Source organism: Colobus angolensis, unplaced genomic scaffold, assembly GCF_000951035.1.
Source record: "Colobus angolensis palliatus isolate OR3802 unplaced genomic scaffold, Cang.pa_1.0 Scaffold189, whole genome shotgun sequence".
Lineage (NCBI taxonomy): Eukaryota > Metazoa > Chordata > Mammalia > Primates > Cercopithecidae > Colobus > Colobus angolensis.
The window spans coordinates 3281545-3303969 of record NW_012115032.1 but is presented as its reverse complement, the minus strand read 5'-3'; the positions used below and the strand labels follow the sequence as shown (position 1 = coordinate 3303969).

The 22425-nt window shown below is 31.9% G+C and overlaps 1 protein-coding gene across 4 annotated transcripts in view; it reads right to left on the bottom strand.

Moving 5' to 3' along the window:
- Nucleotides 1-22425, bottom strand: part of EPHA5 (EPH receptor A5) — a 360922-nt gene that overhangs the window by 95701 nt on the left and 242796 nt on the right. For all 4 annotated transcript variants that reach the window (XM_011940291.1, XM_011940293.1, XM_011940292.1 and 1 more), the window contains exon 6: nt 5577-5701. In XM_011940291.1, the coding sequence (XP_011795681.1) occupies nt 5577-5701 (125 nt within the window). The remainder of the gene's footprint in view (nt 1-5576; nt 5702-22425) is intronic.

Below are 22425 nucleotides of genomic sequence, written 5' to 3'. Positions count from 1 at the left end.
AACATACTGCCTATTCATACAGAAAGTTAACAGTATCTCCCATTCTGTGAGGTAAGGCTTATGCTTTAACTCATTAGTGAGTTCAATTTATAATTGTAGTTAGGTCTTAAGGTAAGAAATCAGTACTTCATTGGTGAAATTTAATTTCAATTCTCTAAGCCTAGATAGAAAGCATTAAAGAAAAATGCAGATAAACAGAGCTTTTTCATTTATTTTTGAAAATGTCCTCATTTGGAGGGGCCAGGTAATAGTGGAGATGGAGTAGGAAAAAAAATTACTGGAAAGATAATTTTGGGAACTGAAACAAAGAGGAACTGTTTCTATTTTGATGCTAACAAAAGTTTAGACTAACCATCCATAACTCCTCATTATCTCTCTGAAGTTACCACACCAACTTTACCATGGATACTGAAATCACATGCTGAAATATAGCAGGGCCATTTTTGCTTTTATATTCAGTTTCCTTATCAGTAAAATTGGAGTAGAGACTTGCCTGGGTTTCCTCACAGAGATGGTGTAAAAAGGAAACAGGTAATGTATGTGAAAGCAGTTAATAAACTGTAATAGATGTTTTAATTTTCAAAATTATTTTAAATATTTGTAACTCTTTCTAATATGACATGTCAAAGTTGACTACCACTAATACTATCTAAAATATACAATCTATATAACATTTTTCTTTTAAAGCAATTTACCATTCCTCTTGTAATATGTTTAAACATACAAAATTATCTTAGAGTTAAGTAGGTCCAAAATTATCTCTAAATAGGTAAGGTGCAATTTATAAACCTAATAGCACACTTTCTGACTCATCATAGGCAAATGATTGATCTTTAATTTTTTAAACTGCAGATTAATTTAATTATCTAAACTTTAATGTATTTAGGAAATTTTATTAAAGTTGAGCAAAGGTTATTAAGTCTTATAAAATGTTACCTAATAATACCAGTAAATTTCTTCATTGACAAACATGTATTGCTCTTCTATTATCCACTCTATTACTCCTTCTGTATGCTAGGATCATAGCAGTAAAAAGCAAGCAATTTCTTAATGTGTTCCTTTTAACAACTGTAAGCAGCTTCTATAAACTGTGAGAGTTACTAATTTTTCTGAGAATGCACAGGTTCTTGATAGAATAAACCTGATAATATCATTTATTATTTCTCCATATTATTGAAAAATATCATTTTCCCACATAATTTAAAAGTAATATTTCTCAATAATATTCTGCTTTCCAGTTTGGCTATAATTGTAGCAGTAACTCTCACTAAGTAAGTTAAATGTCTGTTTGCTGACATTTGTTTAAAGAAAATTTAACTCAAAGAAAAAATCTAGTCAAAATTTAAGTACAAAATTCTGATAGACTTCATATAATTATCATTTTTACATAAAGGATTACCATTTATAATATAAAACATTAGAAGAAGGCATCAATGACAGCATTAGATTTTAAGTAGATGAGAAAATGTGGATAAACAACTCTGAACCTCAGTTTTTTTCTTCCTTAAAATGGAGATAAAATTATTTACCAAGAATATTGGAAGGAGACAGAGATAAAAATAATACATGTACCACCAAGCACAATCGCTACAAAATAGGTTCTATGTAGAATAGATTACTCTTAACTCTATAGCATGATAGTAAGTTATCCCATTGATAAGTAAAAAATAAAACTACTTTTAAAAGCTTCCATAGTTGTTAACTCTAACTATTGAAGGTACAATGAATATATTTTATAAAAATATTAGAAATTGATACTTTTTGCCAAAAAGGAAAAATTTACAAGGAAACTGGACTGCTGCTCCTTGAAATAATGTATGATCTAATATCAATTGCACAACATTCTGTCTGATTTAACAATTAACGTTATGTATGTCTCAGTTGTTCCTTAGCTAGAGTTTAATTGTACATTGTCTCTCTCTGAGTTAGCCATACATAAGTTATCGAAGAGAATTTAGCAAAGCATGTATCTAGTGGATCAAAACCAATGAATACACATTGTGAATCATCTAAGCGTCTTCCAAAATTTAATTCTGTTTCATTCCTTTAAATCACTCTCATATTGTAATTTTCTACATATCACAAACTTTATGTAAAGATTGTCAACACCCACAATTGCCCGGCTGCCAAGTCCTTGGTCAGGGCAGTGCCTTTTGCTGCCTTCGTGCCCCAGCTAGGCAAATGAGCTACATTCCCCAGCTGCTTAGCAAACACTGTTCACATGCAGTGAGGGGAGGGCTTCAGCAGAAGGAGCCAGCTGGCAAACACCCTGCCAAGGGGCAGCCTCCCTTTGCCTCTGCCTTTAATTAAGAGATGGCAATGAGCCCATTCTCACACGGGAGCAGAGAAGCCCAATGACCTCTATTAGAGCAGGGCAATCAGAGGCAGAAATGCCAGCTGGCAAATGCATGTGCCCTGGAAAGCTCTGCCACCTGTGTCTGGCCAAAAGCCATCCAATAAAATGGTGGTGTTATTCTGAAAGCTCAAAATCAGCTCTGAAAACCTATCAGGATCCCTACCTCAATACATGGTATAAAAGCTCATAATCCATTTTTTATAAATGAAAGTCTTAAAAAATCTTTATAGGTATAATATAGATATACTCAAATGTTTGGCTCATGCACAATGGTCCAGGAATTAATACCTTTATTTTAAAAAGGAAAACACTGACAAAAATAATAACTTCCACCAATATATCATATAAAGATTTTGCTACTTTTAATTAATGTAAACAAGCAACTTATTATTAATTTATTGGAATATGTTTAGAAACCTTTTTCTCAAGTCATTTTTTCTTTATTTGAGTTATACAGATCATATAATGGAATACTGAAGCATTAAATTTGAATTATTAAATATAAGACCAAATCATACTTAAATAAATGTAACTCAAAAAGAAATTGAACCATAAAGAAAATAATATCACAATATGGATAAAACTCAGTAGAAGAAATATTTAATAGAAACTCCTCATTACCACTTGTTGAATAACTTTGTTCTAACAGAAGCAGCAACTTTTTAAGAAAAGATAAATTCTCATTAATATTGAATATTACACATATAATGAAAGTAATGCATATGCTAGGAAGTGGTCACGAAAACAATCAAAGGTTATTCATAAGAGGAAAAAAATAGGAAAAAAAATTTGTTCTTGCTTTCCTCAAGAACAAAAAAGAAAGCTAGTCATTAATCCAGCTAGTTGATTCAAAGATAAAAGAAAATATAAGTACTTATTAAACTTTTAGTCTCCCTGCTGTTAACCCTTATTGCATCTAAGATAGTCAAATATACAGTTTTTGAATTCTATTTTGCATTTTTCTTCTTTTGAAATCAACTTTAATCACGATGAAAATTGAGAAACAAAGTTCACAACAGAATTCAGCATGTGCTAATATATATTTATATAACTCTACATAGCTTTGCATCAATATAGAGTAACAAAGGTTACAAAAACTTGAATAAGAAATATAAACCTTAATTTTACAAATTGTTTTTTGACATAGCCTATGTTTAAATTATAGACCTCTGGAATTTGCAATGCTGTTTTTTACTACTAATCTCACGAGAACAGTAATCAGTGAGAAATTTTAATGTCACTATATTCCACTTGATTAACTACAGTTTTGTTGACATTAAACAATGTTAACCATATCCTAACACAATTTTGTCTCAGAGGTATTCTCTAAGAGCACTCTTGGTGAATAATGTATTTGATAACCTATTTTTGAAATATGTGTCACCATTTATGTTTCCTAATGATCTGATAGTTGTATATAATACTATCAGTAAGTCATTCCTAGAAAGATGACTATTTCAAAAATGGTTGATTATTTATTTATCTATTAGCATAATCAATACATGAACATTGTAGAAACAACAAAAACTTGTAAATATGTAGATAGCCTTTCTCCATCATTCCCCATTGTTTTATCCTTTGTTGTATTTTTACACAGGCAATTGTTGAATCAATGAATGAAAGAAGAAAATTTAGTTTTAAATTTTCTATACTGTGACGAATTAATATTCAATACACTTACCTAAACTCTTTTTTGTCCCCTCTTTGAGACTGAGTTTTGCTCTTGTTGCCCAGACTGGAGTGCAATGGTGCGATCTCAGCTCACACTGCAACCTCTGCTTCCTGGGTTCAAGCAATTCTTCCGCCCTCAGCCTCCCGAGTAGCTGGGATTACAGGTGCCTACCACCACACCCAGCTGATATTTTTTTGTATTTTTAGTATAGACGAGGTTTCACTATGTTGGGCAGGCTGATCTCGAACTACTGACCTCAGGCAACCCACCCACCTCAGCCTTCCAAAGTGCTGGAATTACAGGTGTGAGCCACCGCGCCCGGCCCTAAACTCTTTTATCTATGCATATATATATATGGTGAGGAGAACCATTTATTCTCCCTCTCTTTTCCAATGCCCTAGCTTGGGCAAGTTCTTAGGTATTATAAAGTAAGATTTTGTACTTCCTACCGTACCTTTTACTCTTCCAGAAAAAAAGAAGGAATGATGTCTGTGAGTTTGGAAAAGCAATTGAGTAAGTAGTGTGACTCAGTCCTTTTCTTCTTTTTTGGGATCTTCATGCCTGCATTTTTTACATGTTCATTTCTATCCCTACATCCATAGGACCAACATTTCTGGGTCAGGGTCTCCAACCCAGTTCTCAGAGGCTGGTTTGGGTTCCCATCTATCTTTATCTCCTCTTTTAGAACTCAAGTTGTCCTAAGGTTTGTATGACATTCAGATCCAGCCAGTAGAAAAATCACAGATGAATGAGGCGGAAGTAGCAGGAAGACTCTTGGTGGCTACATATGTAAGCCACATACTCCAGCCCAGTTTTAGAAATTACAAGCTTTTTCAGCTTCCATCTGTATGACTCTTTCATCAATGACTCACTTGCTTATGAATTCAGAAAAGAGGAAAAGAGTTTATTACAACCTTGAGACCTGACCTCAATAGCTATTATGGCAAAATGTCTAAAAGTATCTCTAAGAGACTCATAGAACAAGAGGAAATCAAGAAAATATGGGGAATGTGACGCATATATGTTTTTATTTTTTAACCTGAAATTTAAACATAAATTTTATACTACAGTGCCAAATGTTTGCTAAGAATCTTTAAAAATTGTATGTGATATATGTGTCTTATCTTTTTTCACATTACCTTAATAGTATAGGTGTTATGTGGAGTTACTGGCCATAAGCACACATGATTTCTCTGTTAGCATACTGCAGTCACTACTGAAAGTCTATAGCTTAAGTCTTTGTAACACTTTCAAATGTCCTATGACTTCATCTTTTAATGCTGTTCAACTCAGTTAAGCTGATATTAGACTATATGGCAGTATCTAAGCTGTGTAAACTATTTGGCAGCAGCAGAACATGAATAGAGAGCTCCCTGTACACTTCTAGCATCCATAATTATGACTGCAGAATCAATTGTCATTGATTTATACATAAAATTGCAACATACTCTTCTACAAATTGGATAATTGCAGTTGCTAAAGTGAGAAAAAAAAAAAAAAGAAAGAAAGAAAGAAACTGAAGACATTTTTTTATTCTGTTAGTCTTACCTTTTCAAAATACTTGATTTCATACTCCAGGATGATTCCATTGGGGCGATCTGGCTCTTGCCAAGACAAAGAGATGCTGTTTTTTGCAATCTTCCCTTTTTTCACATTGGTGACTGGAGATGGAGCTGCAAAATAGTTTAAATAAGGAACAGCTTGATTAATGAGGCCCTAAAAGTAAGCCTGTTATGTGTATTACATATGTTGCATTTTGAGAATGTAGCACTATTAAAAAAAATTACATTTTAGTTTATCTATATAATGTTTAAAGATTGTGAAGATTTTTTACAAATACAAATCAGCTAAATATCTTCAGGATTTTTTCATGGTAAAACTGTCGTCTATATTTTTTCCAAGTAGTTTAGAAACATAAATTATTTTATTTTATATTTTATAGAATAAAGATACTCCTGATTATTTTACATATCTTCTGCATTTCTAAAATGTATGAGCTCTGTATGACATATCCCATTATGCTAATAGATACATGATTATATTACCGCATTTGTACAACACAAACTCTCTATAAAAGAGAGTAATAAATTATAAAAATTTATTACTTTGGAAATTACATGAATCCTAAAATCATTAATAAATGTATATATTAAACATAGGCAGGTTCCTTAAGAAACATGCCACCAAAGATATGGTACACTTTAAAATAATAACAAATAAAATAAACGTTTTTTAATTTTAATTTTTCTCAAATATATCCTTAGAAATCATAATCACTTCTGGTGATCATCACAATTTGATATACTGTCTATGAAACCACTACTTGTGGTTTCATAATGAAAATAGAACTTATATATCTGTTCTTTCGGATATGTCTGGATATTTTGAGTTTGAAAAACATCTGAATATTTGAGTCAAAATTCTTTTTATCAATCTGCTGATATTTGTATAGACAGCATGTCTAAAAGACATGGCAACATAAAAGAGTAAGATATGAGCTCCCTAGTTCACTGTAGTGTTTATTGAAAAGTGCTAACACTACTGAAATAGAAACAACAGACGATTAAGGTGAATTAAGTGAATTTTTGAATATATTTTATTCAATAGTGAATACCTGTATGAATTATTTTGAATCATGAATTAAATTCAATTTCCCAGTATCACTACATATGTATTGCATAACACAACAGTAAAAAACTCAAAGAAAGACTAAGTCTTCAGAGTTCTTCACTCACTTTACTATAGTGAAATCATTTTTTTAGATTTAACTATTTCTTGTAGATAGCTGTCAGTTTTTACTTAATGAATTGATGGTATTACCATCTTGCTAGTCATAAATTGTTTAATAAGTATGCTCCATGAAGGCAGGAATTAGTTTAGTTTAGTTCACTGCGACATTTCCAAGATGAGAAAATTGTTTAGCATATAGAAATTTAATGAATATTTGCTGATTGAATTGATGGATGGATGAATGAATGGCAAATACATATATAATTAAATATCATTCAAACCTGAATTTATCTCATCATAGGATAATATTAGTTTGAAATGTGCACTTCATTTTAAAACTTAATCAGTTCTTCAATAAAATAATCATTTGTGGGTAAAGACAACAAATAAATACCAACACAGACACAATCAGCCTAAAGTGCAATACTTTGTTGTTTACTTGCATTCATCAAAGTAAAGCACAAACTATTTCACTTTCAAACACTTAAGTTAACAAATGCCAGTGTAGTTCAGTGGCTAAGAATGTGCTCTAAAATACTGGTTTAGAATGAGGGGAGAAGACCATTTCTGAGCTCAGAGTAGGTCAGGGATAATTTCCTTTGTGACAAGAGCATCTTTGCATCTTCTGGGTAAAGCTGATGACAGCTCCTGGGGACATAATGATGATGCACAAATTGTGAATGGCAGCAATCCTACACCACTGCAAGTATCATGCACATTAAAATAACTGTAACCAGGTTTGTCAGCATCAAGGAGCATGCTCAATTTATCTTATTTGTCTCCCTCGCTGATACCTTTTACTCATTCTCTGCCTGCTCAACCTTTTAAGTCTGGTATCAAATGAGAATGATGATTTAGAGCATTTATGCTTGTAAAATTTTTATGGGTGATGTCAAATCATAAAACTGTCATTGTTCCTGTATAAGGATAGAAAAAAAAATAACAAAGAAATCAAGTTGTGAAGAGTACAAAATAATTTCTAAAACTTCTGAGTTGTAGCTTTCAGATATGTGGAAATATTCCAAATGCTTCCCATATTGTAGCGTCTGTGTTAGAACTAATCTTTGCATACTAGTATGATATGCAAGATGGAGATCCTTTAGGCTACTACAGTTCCCATTATGAACTAATTGTTTTGTCTGTTTCAAATTTTTAAAGTTTTAAATTTAGAATAGTTTAATTTTTATAGAAAAATAAGATAACAGAGTTTCCACATAACTTACATCTAGTGTCGCCTATTAGAAACATACCATGTTAATACATTATATCTGTCACAATTAATGAACCAATACTGATAGATTATTATTAGTGAAAGTCCACAGTTTATTCAGATTCCCATAGTCTTTAGTTAATGTCCTTTTTCTGTCCTGGGATTCCATCCAGCAAACCACATTAATTTAGTCATCATATTTTCTTAGGCTCCTCTTTGTTACAGCAGTTTTTCAAAGTTTCCTTGATTTGATGACCTTGACACTTTTGGAGCACACTGGTCAGGTATTTTGTAACCTGTCTCTCAGTTGGGATTAATATGTTTTCACGATTAAAACAGGGTTATGGGTTTTTTGGGGGATGACCACGAAAGTAAATTGCCAATCCTATTACATTATATTGAGGGTACACACTACCAACATATCATCGCCATTATGTTAACCTTGATTTCCTGAGTGACGTGGTGTTTACTGTTTCTCCACTATAACATTGTTTTTTCCCCAGCATTCAATATCATATTTTTTGGAAGCAAGTCACTATTTGCAGCCCACATTTAAGGAGTAGGAATTTCACTTTCTTGATAGTGGATTATCTACTTAAATCATTAGAAATTCTTCTGCAGGAGAAATCTGTCTATTTTTCTTCATTTTTAAATTTATATAATTATTTGCATCAGTATGACATGGATATTTTTACTCCTGTGTATATAGTCGTATACTTTATTTTATTACTGAACTTGCTAATGCTTTGGCCATTGGAAGCTCTTTCAGAGCTCCAATGTCTCTTTGATACACCCCTATCATTATGGGCTTGTCTGTTATTTCTACATTATTTTCTTACCTTCTGGGACTAAAAGACCAGATACTCTATGCTCATCTTGCTTATTCACTGCTCCAGTCCTAGAGTCATTCATTTCTGTAAAGAGCACTGGTTTCCTTTATTAGAAAAGGCATTAGAAACCAAGAAATGGATGTTGAGTGTATTTCTTGCCACTGAGATGTCATTGCTTTTAAGCCCTCTAACAGGACAAGGACATAAATGTGTATATTAACTTGTGCATATCTATACATATTCCTATACATAACTACCTATATCTATATTAACCTAAAGATGCACATATACTGATGTTGCTAACTCTAATAATTATTACATAAATAATTCTAGCTTCCACACCTTACTTATCTGTAAACTCCCACTCTAACGGCGGGTCCCACCATCAGCCATCCAACTGAACTTGATTATCCAGTTCCAGTACCTATGTCTAGTATGTACTGAATTGTTCAGAATTGTTCATCTGTGTCTGTTTGACTTATCGATAATGATATAATGTAGAAACTTCTAATATCCTAATGACACAAACAGTGATATACAAAATCCTGCCATCAGTTGTACAAAATAATATATCTTCCTTACTTTTCAGATACAGAAATCTAGTTTAAGGCACAGTGTTCCAAGATGGAAAGGCCTGCCATGGCACAGATAGCTTGAAGTCTGATAGAATTGACTTCAAGTATTTTGGCAGCCAGCCATTTCTATGTAATTCTGTTAGTTAGCTTTTATAAATGTACTTTCAATCTTTATAATAGGGACAATAATATAAATTCATATTTTTTAAGGCTGACATCTTATTCTTCAGGTACAATGTCAGGTACAGGGTGGGTGCCACATAAATACTATTTGTAATAATATCAGTTGTAAAATATTAGAAAATTGTTTAAGAAGATTTCAATGATGAACTTTTCACAATTCTTTAACTGTTTCATCCTTTTTCAGTCAAAATTATTTGTAGCTTCTTCGTTGAACTTGGCACTGCTTTAAATGCTCGATGAGATCCAAAGGCAAAGTGCCTACACAGATAAGATGCTCTGTTTTCTGCATCCAAGGCTTTCATGACTCTAAATTAATAAAAGGTTATGAGTAAATTTCCTTGATTTTATTCATTTTATTAATTAAATTGCCAGGCTTTCAAATGTTAATTAAAACATCGATAGTTACACTTAGTATAGAACAATGTCTTCCTTACTCTTTGAAACAAAATGAACATAATGAAAACATGAACCTCATTTGTGTCAAATGGAATAAGAAAATCCCATTCATGCATCCCTATAGCCAATACTTTTTGTGTAGGCAGTAAATTACAAATAGAATCAAGTATTGGTTACTTGTATTTAAAACAATAAATAAATAAAACTTATGTATTTGATGTATATACCCATATTAAGTCTTAAAGACTAGAGAGAGGTAAATAAAACAGTATTGAAATCTTTTTAGTCTATGACAGTCCATGAATGGGTTAAAAACTTCATCAGATGACACTTTTTAAACTTTCCAGAAGAAGTCTCTACACATCAGTAATGTATTAGTTCATTTAAACACAAGATTTAAAAATACATGTGTTTTACATTTGATTCTATAGATTAAAATTTGGCCAAATGAACGGTCAGTATCTGACAGCTGGAAGCCCCTACTTCTCACTGCTATGCACACTTTATCATATTAAAGTACTTCTTATTAATGAAGCAGGTCTAGGCCACCACAGTATTCCAAAACAACAGAGAATATTAGGCTTCTCTCCAGAAAATTCTGACTCTGTAAGTCAAATTGAGACCCAGGATTCTGTGTATTCAGTAAAGACTCTGGTGGAATCATTTTGTCAGTAAAATTCAGGAAATAATTAAGGCAAATCATACTAGGATTAATTCTGCTTTTTAAACATTATTATTACTATTTTAAAAAGAATTATTATTAATGCTTCTTTTATAAAAAATTAAACTTAGAAAGCTGAGGCTGGAAGTTGGATCAGTATTGAGGTTTACTAAACTGCTGCTGTCTTGAACCTGTGGCTCACTATTGACTGTTATCCTAATCTTTGTTAGCAACTTTGCCTTTCTCTGAGGATTATTTCTGCTTGTATTTGGTATTTTCCGGACCCTTTAGTATTTCTTGGTAATTTGATTTGTTTGCTCATTCATGCATAATTTGATTTAGTCTGCTGATAATCTATAAAATTAGAAAAATCTTATGTCTGGTTCACTGTTGTTTGCTTAGTCCTTAGAAGACTTTTCTGACAACTTCTTAAAATATACAACTGCATCCACACTGGTTGAAGACACCATGATTTTTCTCCTAATTGGACTACTTCTTTACACCTTCCTGACCTTCAGGGAGTTTTTCTAAGAAGAGCCAGTGTGTTATTGTTCATGCTATAATTTGGTAGCGTCACTACCCTGTCTTATGAATTACTAGGTCACACATGCTCTATCCTCTGCCTAAATTTCTAAAGTCATCACCTCCACTATCTCTTGTTCCCTTTCATGGATATGACCTTCTACATGTTTCTTGAGCACTCTAAATTTGTCCTGCCTCAGACCCTTTATACTTGCATTTCTTTTAGTTTAGAATATCCTTCCTTATCTTCATCTAAATTGCTCTTCACTTTATTCAGGTCTTTAAAAAATGTCATATTTTCAGATTTAATTTCCTGGCTGATTGACCATTCATTAATTTCTTATTTTTCTTTATAATGGCACTGCTTGAAATTATATGCTTATTTCTTTACTTGTGAATTGTCTTACATTCTACAGGAATATAGCCTCCATGATGGGAAATACTTTTACTGTATTATTTATTGATATATCTTATGTGCCTTGAAAATTTCTGGAGCATAGAATGGCATTTAATGTTTCTAATATGCATAACTTATTTTTCTGGGATTTAAAGCTAATAAAGAATATATAGCACATGGTCCTACTTTATAGTTGTTAAGTTGAATCAATTATCGCATGGATCATTCTAGTCTCCTCACTTTACTTATCTGTAACCTCCTGCTCCAAGAGTGGCTCTCACCACCTGTCATCCAGTTACTTAATTGTTTAATTTCAGTATAAATGTCTTGAAAGCAATACATTTTTTATTTGTTTTTGGCACAGCACAGTATAGGTAGAACTATATTTGAATCTAGCATATATTGAATATGTATCTGACATACGAATATGACAAGGAATAGTAAAATGAATAAACAATATTATCAATGAATTTCAAGGAAATCTAGAGATTTCTGGAGCGAAGAATAAATAAAGAATTAGAAGTCAAGTGACTCCCAGCCCTAACTATTTGTATAAAATAAGAGCTACTGTAAAAAAAAGTCAAAGAATATATATGTACATATACCCACACATAACTTCATATTTATGTAGAGACAATTATATGTAAAAGTATGTTTAATAATTTTAAAACTTGAGTGTATTCATTTTTTTTTTTTTTCACATGAAGTCTTGCTATGTCTCCCAGGCTAGAGTACAGTGGTGAGATCTTCGCTCACTGCAATCTCTGCCTCCCGGGTTCAAGCGATTCTCCTGCCTCAGCCTCCCGAGTAGCTGGGGTTACAGGCGCCCACCACTGTGCCGGCTAATTTTTGTATTTTTAGTAGAGGTGGGGTTTCATCATCTTGGCCAGGCTGGTCTCGACTCCTGACCTCGTGATCCACCCACCTCGGCCACCCAAAGTGCTGGGATTACAAGCGTGAGTCACTGTGCCTGACTTGAGTGTATTTTTAAGATAAAATGTATTCTTCAGTAAAGAGCAGACTTTTGAAATGATGAAAGATGAAGTATGGTTTTAAATCTATGTGTCTTATGACTCTCTTCATAAGACTTTCCATTCTTTCACTTCTTCACAAAGGTGGAAAAGGGAAGAGGGAAAAATAGGAAGACAAGCCCTAGCTAATCTAAAAACCTAAGCTATAGTTATAGAATTTCCAGAGAAAGATGGAAAATTACAAAACCTACAGCCAATGGATTTATCTTTAGTTTATATTTTCTAAGATGAAACAGTATTGGCATTAGCATAGTGAATGCATCTTTTATTTTTATGTCTGTCTTTCAGTATTTATCTGAATAATAGTATAATACTGTCTATACTGAATTTCAGTATAACACTGTCTTTCAATATTTATCCTTACTATGTATATGATCATGTGACAATTTAAATTAACTGCCTCCCACAGACTACATATATATGTATGTATATATTTTAAATGAAATGCAGATGTAGATAAATTCATATTTTATTTTATATATACATATATGCACACCACATACATATACAAACATCTCTAAGAGAATCATGTACATCTTTTGCAGCTGGTTTAATAAAGCTACATATAGTGATTACTTTGCTATCTTTGTTTTGGGATACATATTAACATTTGAATATAAGAAAATGAGTAACTAGATTTCCTAAAGTAAACGAGAATTGCAGTTATTGAATTATAAACTTATTCAAAATTATTAACAAAAAAGTAAGACAGACATATTATAACATACACACTCACAAGTGTGTAATACTATACACTTTATATTTTTATAATACATAATATAAATTTTATATACTTACATACTTAGTATATCCTCCTTACTGTGTTGTCATTTGATACTATTGGACCAGGAAAAGTAACAGTGCATTCTCAACACACTTAGTAACAACCACTTTCTGTACTAAAGAAAGAAGGTATTTTAAAGGTTTCTTTCTCAAATAAAAATTCAATCTGCTCACTCAGACAAAAACCTACAATCACTCCATCTTAAAAGCCTGCAACTGGATCTTTTGATATATGACCTCAGTAAAGTTTTGAAATGACCATTGTACCAAAACCTGGCCTTAAATGACAGTAGTTCTAGAGAGAGGATATCTATTTTAATAAAAAGAATTTATAAACTAAAATGCACCGTTCAGTAGAGTTCGTTTTTTTCAAATACTTGAAATCAGAAAATATTAAAAATTAGTTGCTTCCAGTAGGATATGAAAATAACTTAATTGCTAAGAAATAATTTCTGATGTGATTATACTTTATAGTTCAAAGCATATTCTTTAAATATTATTTTGAAGTCACATTCACACTGATGTTACTTTGAAAAGAAAATGACAATAATAAAAATAGAAAACTACATCACTGGCATTCATAGACAGTATTCTCTAAAATAACAGTGCAAATTACAAAAACATATATTAAATGTAACAAGATGTATAATGACAATATGCCTCCTTCTGAATAGCAAAATTAATCTCACACCAAATAAATTATCATAGAATTTGTTTTCCATTCATTACTTGTTATTACCCTATAATAGAATTCTTAATACACAGAGACCTAAGTGTCAATGATTATTTGATCTTAATAACCACAATCCCCATTGTATGAGAAACAGGATTTAAATAATTTTTGCAGTATTGTATTAGAATAAAATAAGGCTATATCTAGTAGATAGCATGGTGTATTTGGAAAACTTTGATCAACTCACTATTACTCAGTTATACTATATTCAAGATAATATAGTCCCATATGTAATTTTCAATAATGTTTTATCAATATCAAACTTCCATGATGGAATACTGCAGTTTGTTTTACAGGACATTAAGTCATAATTAGCTCAGAAACAAATTTTTATAGCTTATATTTAACAATAAAAACTTAGTCTCCTCTTATAAATCCGTATTAAATAGGGTTTTGGTAACCGCAGATTAAGTCACTAATAGTAACAAGGTTGTAAAGTGCAAACTCTAATTCAATTGCTAATTATTTCAAAATTTTCACAATTTAAACCAATCTCATCAAGCATTTTTAAAAGCAAAACAAACACATCATAAATGTAGAGAACTTACTCATTTTCCTTTCTCATTTCTCATTGATCTTAGTCTTATATAGCCAAATGAACAAGAGGAATCATTTAATTCACTAGGAATTGTGATAATAAATTATTTATCTATCGATTGTTTAAAGAAACAGATTGAATTTCTATTATACTATTAAAATTCAGGACCACCACATGTTCTCTGCCTAAATATATTCTCATTGAGACCATCTGACATGATTTCTTCAAAATCTGAAATTATGCCAGTAGACACACAAAAAATAAACTTTCTGGCCACAGAATGACTGGGAGACCTGAGTAGTGTTTATCAGCAGCTCTCATAAACATCCCAATCACAATATCTTTAAATAGCATCATTTCTAACAGCAACATGACAGGCTGGAGCTAGAAAAAATACAGGATTAATGATTGCAGCTGGTCAACCTTTTAAAGTCCAGAAAAAAAGCCAAATCACAACATTCTGTTCCACATTAGTAAAGTTACCAGATATTTAATTTTTAAGCCGTGGGACTAATGTTAGTGAATCAAACCACATATTCTTCAGTTGTGGGAAATATCTGCCACTGAAGTCACATGTAAGGCCATGTTTCACTCCAACAGATCACGCAGAGAAATTTCTAATGCTGACAAAACATATCATTATATATCTATCATCATAAGTTTAAATGGCATAAAACCCATATTTTTTGTTCCACTGTAACAGTAGTCTAGATTTCTATTTTAAAAAGTAAATAAAATGTAAATAATAACTGGCTGCAGAATGCCCAAGATGTATTTTGAATAAATTTCAGTTATTAGAAAGAACTAAGTCCAAATTTTACTTTGAGAATTATTTAACCAATATCAGCTAAGCGAATGAACAAATATATGTTTGTATGAATACACAAAGAGGCTACTGTAATTGCTGTACCATAAGAATACATAATACATTACATTTATAAGAAACATTATGTGTCAGACAATTTATAGTTTAAGCACTTTATATATATTAACTCATTCAACCTTCCTAACGTCATTAGGAAGTAGAAACTATTGTCGTCCCTTTTTGATGCACAGAAGTTAATTATCCAAGTTCAGTCCTCCAGGAATTGGTAGACCTTAGCAGTCTTTCTTCAGAGATTGTATTCTTGAGTATTATTCCATAGAATAATGAAAGAATAGCTCTAAATAGAGTGTTACGTTTAACGTCATCTCACATAAAATTATTTTAAAGATCATTCAGATTATCTAATTTCTTCTTTAAGTATATAAATGTCTTAATTTTTGCTGTTTCCTTAGTGCTTTGCAAAGCTGATTACAAAAAGCAATAGGAGAAACAACTGTCTCTGAAAAAATTTAGGCAACTTTTTATTGCACATTCTGTGACATGAAATTGTATCAAGTCTTAGTTGTATTACTTAAAACAAAGTTTTACAACTATTTTTGATCTACCGTGATACATTGATATGACAGCATTCAAATATATAAGAAATATCTCTACATACTTCTATACTGGTGAAACTGGAAAATTGTCTTCTGAAAATAAGCCAAGATAAATCCTCACAATGATTAACAGTACACAGATGATGACTGCTGTCTGCACGCTGCACCATAGATAAGATGAACTGTGGATTTTGAGAAATATCCTGCGTGCTAAATGCAAATTCAATTTTTTTCTACTACTCAGGAATACACATGTAAACACTTTGAAGCAAATATTATGATATAGATAGCCATAAATATCCCCTAGTTTATATATATTTAAAATTATGTATGTATATATTTCACAAACTTTGATATGTCATGATTAGTAAATAATAACTTGTAAAAAGTAACACAAAACATCCAGGTGGAGTAACACAGCAGAGATCTGAAGGACACATATATAAGTCTCTTCCTTTTTTGTCCCAGTACATTCCTTTCCTCAAAACTGAAGACATCTCTCTCTCCATCTCATGGGCTTTTAACAGGTCTCTCCACTGAAAGAAAAAGTGCTATTGGCAACTCTTCTCGTCTTCTCTCATTTCCTTTTTTTTTCCTAATATTACTGAAAAACTACTGTGTGCCAAGCACTAGTGAGTTGGGCTATTGCAATCAACAATTCCATGTGTCCTGGCCAGTGACCATACAACTAGGAATATTAAAAATAAATTGTCTGGGGAAAGTATTATATATCACAGATATAGAAAGTTAGATTGTTCCTCTGAAAAAATCTATGTACCTGCATTGCAGATTATACAACTCTTGAGCATAGAGAGTAGCCTCATTTATCTTTGTATCCTCTATAGCTAGAAAAAGAACAAGCATGTGGTATGTGTTCAATAAAATAAAGATCCAATCTATCAGGAAGTCAATGAAACAGGAAAGTGATATATTTCTGACACGTAGTGAAGAGGTAACATCATCATTAAAAACATAATAAAATATTACTTTCTCAAAATTTGTGGATAAAACTGACACATGTCAGTTTACTTGTAGGTGAAATTTTATTTAAAAAAACAGAATTGAGTAAACTTGAAAAAAACCTTTATGACATTATATTACAAGTTTGATTCTAGCTCGTTTAATGATTAACTACACATTTTATGAGCAAAAATGATACAAAAATAACCAATTCTTGTAAATTCAAGGAGGAACTGGGGCAAGTGAAAATTGCTAAGCAGTGCAATCAATATCATTTTAATATGCTTTTTGAAGTAACGGCTACATATAATTGACTGCTATAATGTAATGTTTGCAAATGTAGAAACTTGCCATAGATAAAGAAGTTAAACAGGTAAGAGCAATCTGAGATCCAATAAAATCGATTAAAAATACTGGAAACAAGGTTGATTAACAATACTTTATAGAGAAAGTCTATAGTAAATAGGTAAAAACAATCTGCGATCCAATAAAATTGATTAAAAATACTGGAAACAAGGTTGATTAACAATATTTTATAAAGTCTATAGTTATTTAACGGAAAAAGGTCAGACGATGTTTGAAACCTTTGTTGAAAATCATCTAACTAGTTTTAGACTTCTGTGTTGAGTTTCTTTTTGTTGTTCTGTTTTGTTTTTGTTTTTGTTTATGTTTTTGGTTTTGTTTTGTTTTTTGATATGGAGTCTTACTCTGTCACCCAGTCTGGAGTTCAGTAGTGCAGTCTTGGCTTACTGCAGCCTTGAAATCCTGAGCTCAGGAGGTCTTCCCACTTCAGCCTCCCAAGTACCCTGGAATATAGGTGGGCAATGCTATACCTGACTAGTTTGTTTATTTATTTATTTATTTGTTTACTTACTTATTTATTTACTTAATCCTGTTTCAATCTATTAATCCTTTTTCATTTTTTCATTGCCATTAGTTCATCAGTTATCACTCTCTACCACTGCTGTCATAGCCGCCTAGAGTGGGTTGTACCTTATTTTTATTTGAAATAGATAAATAAATTTTGCATATAAATTAATAAATTATATATATTACATATATAAATACATTTGTAAATATATTTAGTGCCTCTATGATTTAACTACCAACAGCTCATAAATAGAGGATTTGGGATTTAAACACATTTATGATTCTAAAGGTACTTAACGTGATGCTTCTAAATATAATGATATAATGTGGTGTTTAGTAAAGCTAATTCAAAGAAAGATGTAGCATAGTGATCTATGCAAAACACCCACTAATGCAAATCATTACATACAGGTTATTAAGTATGCAAACCCGAACAAAATAAAAGTTTTGAGTACTGAAACAGATTCTTCTTAGTTCATTAAAAACACTGTAGGATATTTGTTTTTGACATAGTTCTTTCTATAACTTAAAAATGACTTCCATAATACAAACACTTTTGTTGTCTAGTGAATATAGAATCTAAACTCAATTTAGGTAAGAATTTGGGAAGGTTCCATATTAAAATACACATAAATATAAAACAAAATATTCTAATGTCCATTCTAATTACTAGACCTCCGTTCAGTGAAACAAAGCTATAAGACCACATCAACATATTTTATATTCCCTTAGAATGTATAGTGATAACATTATGTTGGCCAGAACATGCATAGTTAAAACGTAATGTTGGTCATGGAATATGGGACTCTTGATTCTATTCCTCCAGATACTCAGATATATTTTAACAAAGCCTGGCCAAACTATCCTATCATATAAATTTCCTACTGCTGCTACAACAAATTACCAAAAAACTAGTGGCATAAAACAACACAGATTTATTATCTTACAGTTCTAGAGGTCACAAGTCTAAAACTCAAGGTGTTGGCAGGGCTGTGTTTCCTCTGGAGGTTTCAGAAGAAAATCCATTTCCACGTCTTTTCTATCCTCTAAAGACTACTGGAATTCCTTGGCTCCAGCCTCTTCCTTCATGTTCAAAGCACGTTCACTCCGCTGGGCGCGGTGGCTCATGCCTGTAATTCCAGCACTTTGGAAGGCCGAGGAGGGCTGGATTACCTGAGGACAGGAATCCCAGACCAGCCTGGCCAACATGGAGAAATCCCGTATCTACTAAAAATATAAAAATTAGCCAGGCATGGTGGCGGACGCCTGTAATCCCAGCTACTCTACTCAGGAGGCTGATGAAGGAGAATCGCTTGAACCAGGGAGGTGGAAGTTGCAGTGAGCCAAAATTGTGCCACTGCACTGCACTTCAGCCAGGGCCAAAAGGTGAGACTCCATCTCAGGAAAACAAAAAACAAAAAAAATCTCACTCTAGCCTCTGGTTCAGTAATCACATCTCCTTTTTATCTAACTCTATTGTCTCTCTTATATTAATATAAACACCCTTAGACTACAGTGGTTTAGGATAATCTCCCTATACAGGATGACCTACCAATCTCAAGATTCTTAATCTAACCACAGCAGCAAAATTCCCTTTTCCATTTAAAGTAACATATTTCGAGATTCTAAGGAATAGGTTGTGGATATTTTTTTTAGAAGGGCATCATTATTCAGCCTACCACACCTATATACATCTGGGTTTTCGCCAAATTTGTGTCTAATCTATATCATTTTATAGGCTTTGCATGTTTACATTCTAGGCCAAGGCAAAAGGTTTATAATAATATCTTTATTATGGATTTGTTAGATGTTCCTATAAAATTATATTTTAGGTATACATACACAAACACTTCCCATAGGTCTACTTAAACATAGTTAGCAAATTAATATCTTATTTGTATTCATTTATGGAGAGTTTTTTTTGGAAATCTTATTTGAAATATCACTAAATATTTTTTAAATGCATCATCTCCCTTTGCTCTTCCAAAGCACTTCTCTATTCATCACTTGCCTTTTACATAAATTAATGCAACTTTCCATCAAATGTTTCAAAATTCCAATGGAATAGGCAGAAAATTCCCTATTGAATCAAGATTGCTGCTTCGCATAATGTTGTAGGCCATCTCCCTACTAAATTGTTACATTGAAGTCAAAACACTGACTGTTTTTTTTAAGACCACGAAGTACCCAACCAGGACACTCTATTTAGGAAGACTTTTATGTGATTTTTCCAGCCTGTTCCAAAAATGAAAAACACAGCCAGACAATGTCTTGTTTAAGATACAGTGATTAATATCAAGTATACATAGGAGACACCACAGAAATATAGGTCCTTGTAATTTCCCATTGCTGTCTCTCTGTGCAAATTATGGTATACATAGGGATAGGAATATGCCATTAACTGTCAATATTACATATACAAATCACACACAAGAAAAATAGAATCACCTATATTATCCACATTTTAACACTGGTCATAAACTATATATACACCCTGGACAAGTTCATGAAAGTTTTATTGCTATACATTCAATTTCAACTCACTGTCACTGAAAATTTTAGATTTGTGTAATAGGCGTCTTGGATCAGTCTATGATTTGTATCCACTGTTAGGTTTCTTGGCACAGAGTGGAAGCATTTTAACTGATGAGTCCACACATCAATTAAAGAATAATATTTGCAGAATCTAGATTAAGTGTTCTTGAAGGCATACAAAATATTCATAATGGTATTTGTATGTTGTTTTTTTTTTAATCTTCAGAGGATTCTTTTAAGTGTAGAAGATACTAAGAAATCAAAATATTACAAGCCTTGATGCTGATTCTCATAGTCACAAGGACAAGGGGAGAACTGGGATATCTAATTAGATTGACATATTCTTGAAATACTCTCAGATAAGTTAAGGGTTTACAAACAAAGTACTTGTCTAGATGTTGCACTGTTTTCTTCTTTTGACACTTGTTATCTGAAAAATCACTGTGGCTGCTGGAAATCCCAGATCTGGAGTTGAGGAAGAGCTTCTATTCTAGTTCTGTCACTATCTTAGCATTAGGGGCAAATAGTTGAGCCTTTTTATATGTAAAATTAGGGTGTTAATGTAAACCATTTTCTCTAGTTTCTCTCTGATGGTTAAAAACATTCTGCAAGTATAGAAATGAAGCACTGGAAAAAAAAATCCATCCACAATTGGTGGATTCAATTTTCTGACCTCATATTGAACATCTCTAATTAATAATCTGCATTAATAAAATGTAACTATTATTTAAAATTTAAGTATGACTTTTTCTACCCTTTGATTCTAAGCATTTGTTATAATGTTAGAGTTAAATTACAAACTTTTTCTCAGTGATTGTTAATACTATAATGTTCTCAATGAATAATGATAACTACACTTAGTAATGAAATAACTATAAATAAGATCAAGTTCTTTTCTGTGAGGTAGACTAAGTTGTTACTGATGAGAGCTGCTTAATTTGACTTATATTTGTAGGAGTTAGGTCAGTTTGGACATATTCATCTTTTGACACAGAGTTGTTCTGATAAAATAGAACTTAGGGAATCAGAAGCCATTATATAAATTCTTACAAATGGATGATTTGTATTCTTCAGACAGTATTTAACACTTTGGAGAAATATTTCTATATTTCCTAATGAACTACTATCAAGGTCTACTAAAATAGTGCTATAAACACACACATACGCACACACACACACACACACACACACAAAATGTAACTAACATCTATTAATCCACGATGTCTTGAGACACTCATGTTAAATAAAAATTCCATCCATCATATTTTATACTCCTGGTTACTTAGAGGATAAGATGATTATATCTCCTATCATTAAATCACCCCCAAATAACTCAATGGAAGTATTGATGGAACAATTCAGAGACAAATAAAACAAAAACTAATTGGTACCACATGTGCAGGAAAAGTTGACTAATTTGCTTCAATGTTTTTACTTCGGAATATGTACAAAATTCGGTAAAATATCCTTAGATTGAACAATGTAGTATATATTTTGAAATCTACATGTTTGAAACAGTTAAATTAGCATAAGATCAAATAAACATAAGATTACCAGAACGATAACTGACTTTGACTATTTACACTTGAGATCACCTATCCATAACTAACTTGCACCTAGTGGCATTAGGACAGTTTAATGACTCTCTGATCAATTACATAATGCCAGAAGCTCCCCCCTCCTTTATTTAGCACTCATTTGTTTTTTTAATGCCCTCCTTAGAAAACAATACCAAGCTTTTGATGTACATATTTTCATCATAATAACATAGTAGGGAAGAAAAGTATCCTCTTTTTATAGCATTCACTGCCAGGAATTTATGAATGATGTGCTAATTTTTGTAAGTGTGCCTAAAGAGAATGAAAGGATTATTTGAAGAATATGTAAACAAGATTAAAATGTAAAAACAAACAATAATTTCTAATAGAAAATATGAAGTGTTAACACTGTTATAAGTTATTTACAATATTATTTTATTTTTATTTCCCCACTTTATCCATGTGTAACGAAGGAATTTTTGT